Here is a 15,916-nt window from a genome sequence, read left to right as displayed (position 1 = left end):
TTGGGAGGTATATCTATAGTCAGTTGGGAGGTATATCCATAGTCAGTTGGGAGGTATATCCATAGTCAGTTGGGAGGTATATCCATAGTCAGTTGGGAGGTATATCCATAGTCAGTTGGGAGGTATATCTATAGTCAGTTGGGAGGTATATCCAGTCAGTTGGGAGGTATATCTATAGTCAGTTGGGAGGTATATCCATAGTCAGTTGGGAGGTATATCTATAGTCAGTTGGGAGGTATATCCATAGTCAGTTGGGAGGTATATCTATAGTCAGTTGGGAGGTATATCTCTAGTCAGTTGGGAGGTATATCCATAGTCAGTTGGGAGGTATATCTATAGTCAGTTGGGAGGTATATCCATAGTCAGTTGGGAGGTATATCCATAGTCAGTTGGGAGGTATATCCATAGTCAGTTGGGAGGTATATCCATAGTCAGTTGGGAGGTATATCCATAGTCAGTTGGGAGGTATATCCATAGTCAGTTGGGAGGTATATCCATAGTCAGTTGGGAGGTATATCCATAGTCAGTTGGGAGGTATATCCATAGTCAGTTGGGAGGTATATCCATAGTCAGTTGGGAGGTATATCCATAGTCAGTTGGGAGGTATATCCATAGTCAGTTGGGAGGTATATCCATAGTCAGTTGGGAGGTATATCCATAGTCAGTTGGGAGGTATATCCATAGTCAGTTGGGAGGTATATCCATAGTCAGTTGGGAGGTATATCCATAGTCAGTTGGGAGGTATATCCATAGTCAGTTGGGAGGTATATCCATAGTCAGTTGGGAGGTATATCCATAGTCAGTTGGGAGGTATATCCATAGTCAGTTGGGAGGTATATCTATAGTCAGTTGGGAGGTATATCCATAGTCAGTTGGGAGGTATATCCATAGTCAGTTGGGAGGTATATCTATAGTCAGTTGGGAGGTATATCCATAGTCAGTTGGGAGGTATATCCATAGTCAGTTGGGAGGTATATCCATAGTCAGTTGGGAGGTATATCCATAGTCAGTTGGGAGGTATATCCATAGTCAGTTGGGAGGTATATCCATAGTCAGTTGGGAGGTATATCCATAGTCAGTTGGGAGGTATATCCATAGTCAGTTGGGAGGTATATCCATAGTCAGTTGGGAGGTATATCTATAGTCAGTAGACAATTCTTATGACAAATGCATCCCTTACATCACTGAGCCACGCACAAGAAACTATTAAATCCAGTTGTTAGAAGTCCCCCCCCCACTTTCCACTACTTCCAGTCTGTGGTAGCACTGCGCCCGTTTTGCGGGGCTGAATAGCTAACAGACAGGTTTGAAGCACAGACAGGTGTGCGTGCAAAGCGAGAAGGGTGTAAAAGGCCTAGACCACATACAACATCTCAGCAACTCATTTACATCAATTAATATTCATCAGTAGGCCAATAAACCAATGAAGTTCCTGGTTAAATATGAAATAATGAACCAGGCAACAAATCATCTGAAGGAACGCTCTGGATAAGAGCGTCTGCTAAATGACTTAAATGTATGTAAATGTAAAATGAAAAGGTAGGCCTAAAAAAGTATTAACATTAACCTAACTTTATTGCTTTGATACATTTAAAAATATATATATTTTCACAATGTCAAAAGTCAACAGTAAACCCTCAGAGATTCAATAGGTATCAGGTCATCAACGTAGAGAGCGAGGGATAAAAAATAAAAAAAAGTTTTGTGTATAGCCTTGTGAATTAAAACCCTGATTCGCCGGCGTGCGTCATGACGCACCCCAATGTACGTTGCATATTCAATGAGGCTCTGGGGTGGCTGCCCCACTGCAAATAAAGGGAGATAACGGGCCGTGAGTAGCGGCTGAAAACGTTTTATACTGACATGTTAGAGCAATGACTTTTGCGTAACCGCGTAAAATCTGGGACTAGGCTCCCAGCACGAGGATGATATAGGGTTCTTACGGGAAGAGGAACAAAAAACGATTGCCACGGCCCGGTGGGAAAAAGAAAACGGCGAATCCGTTGAAGTTTAGAAAGAGAGAGTGAGCGACAGTGAGCAGGATTCTCAAAATTGAAAGCAATCCAAAAACATAGCTGCGGTGAAGAGTGAGTGTACCCATTTGAAAGATGAGCTTGATGTCTGCCATAGACACCAGTGCCTCCGTGTACCAGCCTGCACAGCTACTGAATTGGGTATACCTCTCTTTGCAAGACACTCACCAGACCAGCGCTTTTGACGCCTTTAGACCCGAACCCAACTCTTCCCACCCGGAGCTGAACTACTGCAAGACTCCTGCGGCGGACCTGAGCTCGTCCCTAAACTCCAACTATCTCAACAACTTTTTTCAGCTCCAGCGGAATGAGGTTAGAGACGCATCGTTCAGTCTGTAATTGTTTACCCTATTATGGAATTATATTACCATTATGTTATTGCCAACGTTAACTAAATAGCGTATATAGGCTACGATCTGTTTGTATTTGCATATATCCCATCGTATGTTGAGCGCTGTTTTGTAAAATGTTTGATAGTGTGTGTGTGTGCAACATTGGGTATTCTGGTAGCCTACTCATAACTGCCATGGATATTTCGTATATCGACAAATATAAAGACGTGCTCATTAACTTTTCAGACCTATTAGGGCAATATCTGATTCCACGAGAGCCTATTCAAGCAAGAAAGTTTAGAGAATTCAACATGCACAAGTTTAGCATAACATAAGAATTATTACTAGACTATGGCAGGTAGGCCTAATTGATTAGTGGGCAAAAGAACACAGACACTGGACAGAGGAACTCTGCCTAGAAGGCCAGCATCCCAGAGTCGGCCTCTACACTGTTGACTTTGAGACTGGTGTTTTGTGGGTACTATTTAATGAAGCTACCAGTTGAGGACTTGTTAGGCATCTGTTTGTCAAGCTAGACACTCTAATGTACTTGTCCTCTTGCCCAGTTGTGCACCGGGGCCTCCCACTCCTCTTTCTATTCTGGCTAGAGTCAGTTTGCGCTGTTCTGTGAAGGGAGTAGGACACAGCGTTGTACGAGATATTCCGTTTCTTGTCAATTTCTCCCATGGAATAGTCTTCATTTCTCAGAAGAAGAATAGACTGATGAGTTTCAGAAGAAAGTTATTTGTTTCTGGCCATTTTGAGCCTGTAATCAAACCCACATATGCTGATGCTCCAGATACTCAACTAGTCTAAAGAAGGCCAGTTTTATTGCTTCTTTAATCAGCACCAGAGTTTTCAGCTGTGCTAACATAATTGCGAAAGGGTTTTCTAATGATCAATTAGTCTTTTGAAATGATGAACTTGGATTGGCTAACACAACATGCCATTGGAACACAGGAGTGATGGTTGCTGATAATGGGCCTCTGTGTAATCCTATGTTGATATTCCGTAAAAAAAAATATCTGTTTCCAACTACAATAGTCATTTATAACATTAACAATATATACACTGTATTTCGGATCAATTTTATGTTATTTTAATGGACATTTTTTTTTGCTTTCCTTTCAAAAACAAGGATTTTTTTTAGTGTATATTTATAATGATTTTTTAATTGTCTGACTCGGTTTAGGCTGTTTTAAAGGCAAGGCCAGTCTCCAGCGTGTATGAGCAGGATGCATCTGGGTTTGGGTCTGCATTAGGGTGAATATTTTCCTGGTATTTTACAAATGTTACATCCCGTGAATAAATCACTTTTCTCCCGGGTGTCCCGGTAGAAAACCAGAAGTGTCATTCAAAAGCATTATAAAGCTTATAAATAGGCCTATGTCTGGATTTTACTAGAGCTTTTATCGAAGATTCAAGTCTGACGAAACCTTAGCCTGATTAAATACATTTTATGAGCCCTACATTAAAGACATTTAACGAGCCCAAGCCTAAAAAAAATCACAAATGATTGTGTGGTTATTCAATACTGTACTGTATTATACTGTATTATATGGACTGGAATTATGCATTCCGTTCAAACCATGATAAAGCAGTAGAGAACATGCCATTCTGGTGCAGCACATGAGGACTACAAAGTTACAATTACAGGCTAGCGGAATTGATTAAAAAAAATCATAATATGTCCCCTAATGTTATTAGCCTACCTCCTCTTTCTCTCTCTCGTGTTGCTGATTCCTTCCTCGCTTTAAACAGTTAAATTAAATACGTTTGGTTGTCCTTATCTTCATCATTCTAACTGCATACTTGAATAATATAGGACTAGAAAGAGATGCAGAAGGCTTTCTCTTCTTCGCAAGGCATGAAGGGTTATGGGTCTGAATGAATGCCTAAATTAGTCATCAAATTTGATCTGATATTCATCTTAGTCACAACAATAGACAGACACAGTGTGCTTAAACTAATAACACACAAATGATTGTATTATTGTATTTTTCAATATTGAATACATCATTTAAGTATTCACAGTGTAGGTTGTAAAAAGTATGTATAAGGGCACAAGGCGAGACCCAGATGCAGACACAGGAGACAGATGATTAGAGTCCAAGATGTTTATTAACCATCCAAAAGGGGTAGGCAAGAGAATGGTCGTGGACAGGCAAAAGGTCAAAACCAGTTCCAGAGGTACAGAATGGCAGGCTCGAGGTCAGGGCAGGCAGAATGGTCAGGCAGGCTGGAGGTCAGGGCAGGCAGGCGGGAATGGAGTCCGGAAAACAAGCAAAGGTCAAAACCGGGAGGATTAGTAGAAGCGAAAAGAAAAGCAGGAGCACGGGAAAAACCACGTCGGTTGACTTGAACATACAATACAAACTGGCACAGAGAGACAGGAAACACAGGGATAAATACACTGGGGAAAATAAGCCACACCTGGAGGGGGTGGAGACAATCACAAGGACCGGTGAAACAGATCAGGGTGTGACAGTATGTGAACCCCTAGGCTAATGACTTTTCCAGGAGCTAACCTGGAGTCAGGAGTCAGCTAACCTGGTGTCTAATCAATGAGACAAGTTTGGAGATGTTGGTTAGATCTGCCCTGCTCTATACAATTTGAGTTTGCTATTCACAAGAAGCATTGCCTGATGTGAACCATGCCTCGAACAAATAGATCTCAGGAGATCTAAGATTAAGAATTGTTGTCTTGCATAAATCTGGACAGGGTTACAAAAGTATCTCTTAAAGCCTTGATGTTCATCAGTCCACGGTAAGATAAACTGCCTATAAATGGAGAAAGTTCAGCACTGTTGCTACTCTCCCTAAGAGTGGCCGTCCTGCAAAGATGACTGCAAGAGCACCGTGCAGAATGCTTAATAAGGTTAAGAAGAATACTAGAATGTCAGCTAAAGACTTACAGAAATCTCTGGAACATTCTAACATTTCTTTTGACGAGTCTACGATACGTAAAACACTGAACAAGAATGGTGTTCATGGGAGGACACTGTGGAAGAAGACATTACTGTCCAAAAAAACCATTGCTGCATGTCTGAAGTTCTCAAAAGAGCACCTAGATGTTCCACAGCGCTTCTGGCAAAATATTCTGTGGACAGATTAAACTAAAGTTGAGTTGTTTGGAAGGAACACACAGCACTGTGTGGAGAAAAAAAAGGCACAGCACACTAACATCAAAACCTCATCCCAACTGTAAAGTATGGTGGAGGGAGCATCATGGTTTGGGGCTGCTCAGGGCCTGGACAACTTGCTATCATCGACTGAAAAATGTATTCCCACGTTTATCAAGACATTTTGCAGGATAATGTAAGGCTATCTGTCTGCCAATTGAAGCTCAACAGAAGTTGGGTGATGCAACAGGACAATGACCCAAGTGGAGCAGCGGTCTAAGGCACTGCATCTCAGTGCTAGAGGTGTCACTACAGACACCCTGGTTTGAATCCAGGCAGTATCACAACCGGCCTTGATTGGGAGTCCCATAGGGCGGTGCACAATTGGCCCAGCGTCGTCTGGGTTTGGCCAGTGTAGGCCGTCATTGTAAATAATAACTTGTTCTTAACTGAGTTAAGTTGCCTAGTTAAATAAAGGTTTAAAAAAAAGCTAACCCCGAGTAAGTGTTAGCTAATATGCTAAGTAGCTCACAAGTAGTAAGAAGTTGCTAAATAGCTCAAATGCTGAAGTTGTCTGTGATGAGATTTGAACACTCAACCTCTCATTGCAAGGGGTTGGTAAAATGCCAGATCTGTGTTCACAAGAAATGGCATGATTATTTGGTCCCAGAAAAAGACCAGAACAAATGTAGTCTCATTCAAGACCATGATTGTAACTTTGAATAGAGAGCTGCTCTACTACTGATCACTAACCCAACAGGTTGAATAGAGAGCTGCTCTACAACTTATCACTAACCCAACAGGTTCAATAGAGAGCTGCTCTACTACTGATCACTAACCCAACAGGTTGAATAGAGAGCTGCTCTACAACTGATCACTAACCCAACAGGTTGAATAGAGAGCTGCTCTACTACTGATCACTAACCCAACAGGTTGAATAGAGAGCTGCTCTACAACTTATCACTAACCCAACAGGTTCAATCGAGAGCTGCTCTACAACTGATCACTAACCCAACAGGTTGAATAGAGAGCTGCTCTACAACTGATCACCAACCCAACAGGTTGAATAGAGAGCTGCTCTACTACTGATCACTAACCCAACAGGTTGAATAGAGAGCTGCTCTACGACTGATCACTAACCCCACAGGTTGAATAGAGCTGCTCTACAAATTATCACTAACCCAACAGGTTCAATAGAGAGCTGCTCTACTACTGATCACTAACCCAACAGGTTGAATAGAGAGCTACTCTACTACTGATCACTAACCCAACAGGTTGAATAGAGCGCTGCTCTACAAATTATCACTAACCCAACAGGTTGAATAGAGAGCTGCTCTACAACTGATCACTAACCCAACAGGTTGAATAGAGAGCCACTCTACTACTGATCACTAACCCAACAGGTTGAATAGAGAGCTGCTCTACTACTGATCACTAACCCAACAGGTTGAATAGAGAGCTGCTCTACTACTGATCACTAACCCAACAGGTTGAATAGAGAGCTGCTCTACTACTGATCACTAACCCAACAGGTTGAATAGAGAGCCACTCTACTACTGATCACTAACCCAACAGGTTGAATAGAGAGCTGCTCTACTACTGATCACTAACCCAACAGGTTGAATAGAGAGCTGCTCTACAAATTATCACTAACCCAACAGGTTGAATAGAGAGCTGCTCTACTACTGATCACTAACCCAACAGGTTGAATAGAGCGCTGCTCTACAAATTATCACTAGCCCAACAGGTTCAATAGAGAGCTGCTCTACTACTGATCACTAACCCAACAGGTTGAATAGAGCGCTGCTCTACAAATTATCACTAGCCCAACAGGTTCAATAGAGAGCTGCTCTACTACTGATCACTAACCCAACAGGTTGAATAGAGCGCTGTTGTACAAATTATCACTAACCCAACAGGTTGAATAGAGAGCTGCTCTACTACTGATCACTAACCCAACAGGTTGAATAGAGAGCTGCTCTACAAATTATCACTAACCCAACAGGTTGAATAGAGAGCCGCTCTACAACTGATCACTAACCCAACAGGTTGAATAGAGAGCCACTCTACTACTGATCACTAACCCAACAGGTTCAATAGAGAGCTGCTCTACTACTGATCACTAACCCAACAGGTTGAATAGAGAGCTGCTCTACTACTGATCACTAACCCAACAGGTTGAATAGAGAGCTGCTCTACAACTGATCACTAACCCAACAGGTTCAATAGAGAGCTGCTCTACTACTGATCACTAACCCAACAGGTTGAATAGAGAGCTGCTCTACAACTGATCACTAACCCAACAGGTTGAATAGAGAGCTGCTCTACTACTGATCACTAACCCAACAGGTTGAATAGAGAGCTGCTCTACAACTTATCACTAACCCAACAGGTTCAATCGAGAGCTGCTCTACAACTGATCACTAACCCAACAGGTTGAATAGAGAGCTGCTCTACAACTGATCACCAACCCAACAGGTTGAATAGAGAGCTGCTCTACTACTGATCACTAACCCAACAGGTTGAATAGAGAGCTGCTCTACGACTGATCACTAACCCCACAGGTTGAATAGAGCTGCTCTACAAATTATCACTAACCCAACAGGTTCAATAGAGAGCTGCTCTACTACTGATCACTAACCCAACAGGTTGAATAGAGAGCTACTCTACTACTGATCACTAACCCAACAGGTTGAATAGAGCGCTGCTCTACAAATTATCACTAACCCAACAGGTTGAATAGAGAGCTGCTCTACAACTGATCACTAACCCAACAGGTTGAATAGAGAGCCACTCTACTACTGATCACTAACCCAACAGGTTGAATAGAGAGCTGCTCTACTACTGATCACTAACCCAACAGGTTGAATAGAGAGCTGCTCTACTACTGATCACTAACCCAACAGGTTGAATAGAGAGCTGCTCTACTACTGATCACTAACCCAACAGGTTGAATAGAGAGCCACTCTACTACTGATCACTAACCCAACAGGTTGAATAGAGAGCTGCTCTACTACTGATCACTAACCCAACAGGTTGAATAGAGAGCTGCTCTACAAATTATCACTAACCCAACAGGTTGAATAGAGAGCTGCTCTACTACTGATCACTAACCCAACAGGTTGAATAGAGCGCTGCTCTACAAATTATCACTAGCCCAACAGGTTCAATAGAGAGCTGCTCTACTACTGATCACTAACCCAACAGGTTGAATAGAGCGCTGTTGTACAAATTATCACTAACCCAACAGGTTGAATAGAGAGCTGCTCTACTACTGATCACTAACCCAACAGGTTGAATAGAGAGCTGCTCTACAAATTATCACTAACCCAACAGGTTGAATAGAGAGCCGCTCTACAACTGATCACTAACCCAACAGGTTGAATAGACAGCCACTCTACTACTGATCACTAACCCAACAGGTTCAATAGAGAGCTGCTCTACTACTGATCACTAACCCAACAGGTTGAATAGAGAGCTGCTCTACTACTGATCACTAACCCAACAGGTTGAATAGAGCGCTGTTGTACAAATTACCACTAACCCAACAGGTTGAATAGAGAGCCGCCCTACTACTGATCACTAACCCAACAGGTTGAATAGAGAGCCACCCTACTACTGATCACTAACCCAACAGGTTGAATAGAGAGCTGCTCTACTACTGATCACTACCCCACAGGTTGAATAGAGAGCTGCTCTACAAATTATCACTAACCCAACAGGTTGAATAGAGAGCTGCTCTACTACTGATCACTAACCCAAACAGGTCTCTAATAGATACAAAGATAAAATCTATTACAACTTCCCCCGGTCTCTCCTTATTGATACCCACTTGGCACAGACATCAGTTCAATGTCTGGTATTGATTTACATTTGGTTGAGTGCTCAACTAATGTGAATTCAACTTCGAAACAACCAAATATGTCACCCTGTCATTGAATTTAGGTTAAAAAAGAGGAAATTCCCTTAAATTGATGACTTTTTGCAAATCCAATACGTTTTTCACATTAATTCAATGTCATCGCTGTAACGGTTTTCTTTAGGTGAAGTAGAGGCGGACCAAAATGCAGCTTGGTTGTTATATTCATTGTACTTTAATAAAGAAACTGTACACGAATAAACTAACAAAACAACAAACGTGCGAAAACCTAAAACAGTCCTATCTGGTGCAAAACACAGAGACAGGAACAATCACCCACACACACAGTGAAACCCAGGCTACCTAAATATGGTTCCCAATCAGAGACAATGACTAACACCTGCCTCTGATTGAGAACCATATCAGGCCAGACATAGAAATAGACAAACAAGACATCCAACATAGAATGCCCACTCAGATCACACCCTGACCAACCAAAACATAGAAACATACAAAGCTAACTATGGTCAGGGTGTGACAGTACCCCCCCCCCCCCAAGGTACGGACTCCGGCCGCAAAACCTGAACCTATTGGGGAGGGTCTGGGTGGGCATCTGTCCGCGGTGGCGGCTCTGGTGCTGGACGTGGCCCCCACTTCACCGTAGTCTTAGTCCCCCACTTCACCGTAGTCTTGGTCCCCCACCTTGTCCGCTTCCATGGCCTCCTAGCCACGGCGACCCTACTTAACGGCGGCTCGGGACAGAGGGGCGGCGGCTCGGGACAGAGGGGCGGCGGCTCGGGACAGAGGGGCGGCGGCTCTGGGGCTGAGGGGCTCTGGCGCCTCTGGGCTGAGGGGCTCTGGCGCCTCTGGGCTGAGGGGCTCTGGCGCCTCTGGGCTGAGGGGCTCTGGCGCCTTCTTTGGGGCGGCGATATTCTCCAGGCTGAGCCCAGGGTCCTTCTCCGTCCAATTCGTCCTCCCAAGTCCATTCCTCTCGCTGCTCCTGCTGCCGTTTCTCCTGCTGCACCTTGGGGCGGCGACACTCACCTGGCTTTGCCCAGAGTCCTCTCCCGTCGAGGATTTCTTCCCAAGTCCAGAAATCCTTATTACGCTGCTCCTGCCCGTTACCACGCCGCTTGGTCCTGTTGTGGTGGGTGATTCTGTAACGCTTTCTTTAGGTGAAGTAGAGGCGGACCAAAATGCAGCGTGGTTGTTATTCATTGTACTTTAATAAAGAAACTGTACACGAATAAACTAACAACACACGTGCGAAAACCTAAAACAGTCCTATCTGGTGCAAAACACAGAGACAGGAACAATCACCCACAAACACACAGTGAAACCCAGGCTACCTAAATATGGTTCCCAATCAGAGACAATGACTAACACCTGCCTCTGATTGAGAACCATATCAGGCCAGACATAGAAATAGACAAACAAGACATCCAACATAGAATGCCCACTCAGATCACACCCTGACCAACCAAAACATAGAAACATACAAAGCAAACTATGGTCAGGGTGTGACAATCGCATGACATTTTTAGGTTGAAATGGTGTGGAAACAACGTTGATTCAACAATGTCCCCCACTCTTCCCTAGCAGCAATTCAAGGAAATTCTGACGAGCGCAACAAAGTTTGAGGATATTTTTCAAGGAAAGTAAAGGACAGTAATGTTACAAGTAAAGTAGGAAAGCCCAGCTTTTTATCCGCTGACAATTGGAGCTGATAATTTTTCATTTGTTGTGCTTTGCTCAAGGGCACGTCGAACCAGCGACATTTCGGTTACTGGGCCAATACTCCTAACCGCTAGGCTACCTGCCGCCCAGCTATAGAGACTTTTGCACCCATTTAACATAAACCAGGCCTCTGAAACATGTGTGGTCTTTATACATTAAAACCCATTGTGTAATGTCATACGATCACCCCTTGAGTAGTGTTGCAAAAACTGAATGAACATGCACACACACAATCTGGAAACAGTTGAAGCAGATTGGGCATGTTTTTCTCAACCTCACTGCAACGCCAAGTACAACAACCCACTCCTGAGACTTGATCTGTTGGAATAAGTCATGTGTATGTTTTTGTCATCGATGACGTGATGTTGTCTCATCAAATCAAAATGTGGAAATAAAGAAAGGGGTTTTGTTGTGAGGAAAATGTGTGGTTAAAGTGGTTGTGAACAGAGGCGGGCAGTATTTCTTTTACATCTATATGAAATATGTATTTCAATTTATTTTGTCACCCCTTACAGAAAAACGACATGATTTCATGTGGAAAATCACATGATTTCACGTGAGATTTCAAATGAGAAATTATGTTAAAAACGTGTTTTTAGAACACTTCGCATCATGTGTAGTTTCATGTTGTCACATATTGCTTTATATGCTGTCACATGCTATCACATTAACTTCAGGTACTGTAAGATCAAATGTGATCACATGAAAACGTGTTTTTGGAACAATTCACTTGTGCTCACATGTGAAATTCATGTGGTTTTTCCATAAGGAATATGCCACAGAGTGGCAAGGAGTGGAATATTGGCACAAATCTGGCCTGGATTCCAGGCTAGTGAATCTGCTCAATATTGAATATTGCACAGGAGACCGTATTGCTCCTGATATCCTTGCTTGCAATCCAGTGGTAGGCAACTCTAATAACTTAAAACGACAATCACCAGTATTGAGATAATAACAATAGAAACTACCTGACCATGTTTCGGTAAAAAGCTGAGGGGTGGGGCTGGAGAAATAAAACCACTCTCAAATCATAGACAGAACTATATGAGTACAGACCATCCATGATATCAAAATGATATTTTGAGCAATGTTTTGAGGCTATATGGTGTTTGTTTTTTATTTACTTTGTTTACAAACATTGACATAAAGCACGCTTCTCTTCTCTTCTGATGGAGTGTGACAGTTGAACTATGCTCATGAGACATTTATAAGTTATATTTTTCAAGTATCAATGGGTACATATCATTCATTTCTTATGTCGGTAAGTAGCAACTGCTGATTGCCCCTTTAACCTACAGTTGAAGTGGGAAGTTTACATACATCTTAGCCAAGTACATTTAAACTCAGTTTTTCACAATTTCTGACATTTAATCCGAGTAAAAATGCCCTGTCTTAGGTCAGTTAGAATCACCACTTTATTTTAAGAATGTGAAATTTCAGAATAATAGTAGAGAGTGATTTATTTCAGCTTTTATTTCTTTCATCACATTCCCTGTGGGTCAGAAGTTTACATACACTCAATTAGTATTTGGTAGCATTGCCTTTAAATTGTTTAACGTGGGTAAAACGTTTTGTGTAGCCTTCCACAAGCTTCCCACAATAAATTGGGCGAATTTTGGCCCATTCCTCCTGACAGAGCTGGTCTAACTGAGTCTTTTGGTTTGTAGGCCTCCTTGCTCGCACACACGTTTTCAGTTCTGCCCACACATTTTCTATGGTATTGAGGTCATGGCTTTGTGATGGCCACTCCAATACCTTGACTTTGTTGTTCTTAAGCCATTTTGCCGACTTTGAAAGTATGCTTGTGGTCATTGTCCATTTGGAAGACCCATTTGCGACCAAGCTTTAACTGATGTCTTGAGATGTTGCTTCAATGTATCCACATCATTTTTCCTGCCTCATGATGCCATCTATTTTGTGAAGTGCACCAGTCCCTCCTGCAGCAAAGCAGCCCCACAACATGATGCTGCCACCCCTGTGCTTCACGGTTGGGATGGTGTTCTTCGGCTTGCAAGCCTCCCCCTTTTCCTCCAAACATAACGATGGTCATTATGGCTAAACAGTTCTATTTTTGTTTCATCAGACCAGAGGACATTTCTCCAAGAAGTAGGATCTTTGTCCCCATGTACAGTTACAAACCGTAGTCTGGCTTTTTTATGGTGGTTTTGGGGCAGTGGCTTCTTACTTGCTGAGCGGCATTCCACGTAATGTCTCGTTTTACTGTGGATATAAATACTTTTGTACCTGTTTCCTCCAGCATCTTCACAATGTCCTTTGCTGCTGTTCTGGAATTGATTTGCACTTTTCGTGCCAAAGTACGTTCATCTCTAGGAGACAGAACGCGTCTCCTTCCTGAGCGGTATGACGGCTCCGTGGTCCCATGGTGTTTATACTTGTGTACGTACTATTGCTTGTACAGATGAACGTGGTACCTTCAGGCGTTTGGAAATTGCTCCCAAGGATGAATCAGACTTGTAGAGGTCCACAATTATTTTCTGAGGTCTTGGCTGATTTCTTATGATTTTCCCATGATATCAAGCAAAGAGGCACTGAGTTTGAAGGTAGGCCTTGAAATACATCCACAGGTACACCTCCAATTGACTCAAATTATGTCAATTCCCCTATCAGAAGCTTCTAAAGCCATGTCATCATTTTCTGAAATTTTCCAAGCTGTTTAAAGGCAGTCAACTTAGTGTATGTAAATTCTGACCCACTGGAATTGTGATACAGTGATCTGTCTGTGAACAATTGTTGGAAAAATTCCTTGTGTCATGCACAAAGTAGATGTCCTAACCGACTTGCCAAAACTATAGTTTGTTAACAAGAAATTTGTGGAGTGGTTGAGAAACAAGTTTTAATGACTCCAACCTAAGTGTATGTAAACTTCCGACTTCGGCTGTATTTGTATTGGAGAAATAGAGTAGATAATCAGATTAAATTAAGTCAATGGTTGTGTGCAAAATCGTTCTTGCCTAAAATGAGCTCTGTTCAAAAGTACTGCATTATAGAGTGAATAGGATGCCATTCGAGACACCACCTAACGGAGACACCACCTAACAGAGACATTATTTTTGGAGTTGCTATTTGGGAATGTAACTACTCACGGACATGTACAGTATGTGCCCAAACACACAAACCCACACACGTGTACTTGTGTGCATGTATGCATGAAGGCATGCACATGCATGCACACACGCACACACACAAACACACACACCATTAGCAGTTGTCTGTGAAGTCTCTTTCCTTTGGGAAGACAGCTGGATTTACAGCCTAGGGTGAGAGAGGTGCTCTACGAGGGGCTCTATGACTTTATAGGTCATGATGACTTTATATAGTGGTTGATGTACTGTATGGTTTACCTTATATTGATTTGATATCGGGGCACAGATAGGGCTGTGGCGGTCACAAAATTTCGTCAGCTGGTGATTGTGAAGCAAATATCTGTCGCCGCACAGTCATTGACCGTGAATTAACATAAACACATTTAGCATCTCCTGGCTTCCACACAGCCTACAAGCCACTTTAAAAAGTCTAATGAATCCATGTAATATAGCCTACACCTTATCAATAAATCCATGATTTATTTTGGACACGTCTAAAGGAACATGATATGATGAAAATGTAGCCTATTTCAGAAGAAAATAATAGCAGACTCTGAGTTGTCCTGAGGTGGCTATGCCAAACACTAATTCATTTAGCAGACAAGATTTGCTTATAATTCTGTGGCATTATTTGATATTTTATTGTATGAAGAATACAATTGAACAAAGTTTTTTTTAAATATATAAATGAGGTTTTTCTGGGTTGAGTGCTTAACATAGAAATAGATACACCTATATGCTTAATTTAGAGTTATTAATGTAACTTTAGTTGTTCTACAAACGGTGGACTATATGTTTAGATTTTTAATACATTGTAAGGCTGCATGATGAGACTCTAATGATGATTTGAAAAAAGTAGCTTGAAAGGTATGAGCTCTGCTTTGTTTTTTGAGCAGGCTGTTCACACTCCAATAGTCTCTCATTCACAATTTGATAATGTCTCAAATTTCACAGCCGCATCCGCTTTGTGGCCGTAATGTACCCTAAAAAAATCCATGCCTTTTTGGCCCGGAGTGCTGCGTTGTGCCCTCTCCCTGAGTGTGCTGCTCACAAAATCGGGGACGCAACTCCGCGTCCTTATCCGATTCTGAGGTGCATATTGAAGATATTGGAAGAACTGTCCACATCTACTTTTCGTCAGCTAACAAGATGAGGAGGCCTAATGAACAGCAAAAGCACTAGCCTATGTCAATCTCCTATCCCCCATATTACAAAAGTCAACCTATTCTGTGCGAGAAATAAATAATCCAAACATAGTCTGGGACAGTTAGTGGGATGCGATAGATCCCACTACTAATGACCAGCAGCAGCATCAGAGCTTGGAGAAGCCTAATTACCGTGACTAAACATGTGGAATTTGACTGCCTTCATGACTTGACTGCCTTCATGACTTGTGAAGGCCGGTGTGGCGGTAATATGGTCAGCGCAACAGCCCTAGGCACAGAAAGCCGTATATAAAATGTACACTATCTATAGTATTCTGAGTCTATAGTAGAGCTGGGCGATATGGGCAAAAATCCATATTGTGATAAATTGCCTGAATTGATGCGATAACGAAAAGTAGAAAGTTAATAACATTAATGGGGAGCAGAGTTTTGTTTTATTATCCTTTAAACTACTACTGCTAGTTTGATTGTTGTAGCCATCAATTGTCCCCATTAACATTCACCCATATTAGCAAACTTATTTCATTTCAAACATCACATTTCTCTAGTACAGGCTACATATC

The 15,916-nt window shown here is 42.2% G+C and overlaps 1 protein-coding gene across 2 annotated transcripts in view; it reads left to right on the top strand.

The window, feature by feature from the left end:
• Positions 1–1,775: 1,775 nt before the first annotated feature.
• The window catches only part of LOC115136310 (zinc finger CCHC domain-containing protein 24), a 97,152-nt gene continuing 83,011 nt past the window's right edge, over positions 1,776–15,916 (top strand). Inside the window, exon 1 of one of the 2 annotated variants that reach the window (XM_065023109.1) lies at positions 1,776–2,345. In XM_065023109.1, coding sequence (XP_064879181.1) covers positions 2,109–2,345 — 237 coding nt within the window. In that variant the 5' untranslated portion in view covers positions 1,776–2,108. The remainder of the gene's footprint in view (positions 2,346–15,916) is intronic. The other variant, XM_029671897.2, reaches the window with a different exon arrangement.

Source organism: Oncorhynchus nerka, linkage group LG10 (assembly GCF_034236695.1).
Source record: "Oncorhynchus nerka isolate Pitt River linkage group LG10, Oner_Uvic_2.0, whole genome shotgun sequence".
NCBI classification, from domain to species: Eukaryota; Metazoa; Chordata; class Actinopteri; order Salmoniformes; family Salmonidae; genus Oncorhynchus; species Oncorhynchus nerka.
This window is presented reverse-complemented; position numbering and strand designations above follow the sequence as displayed.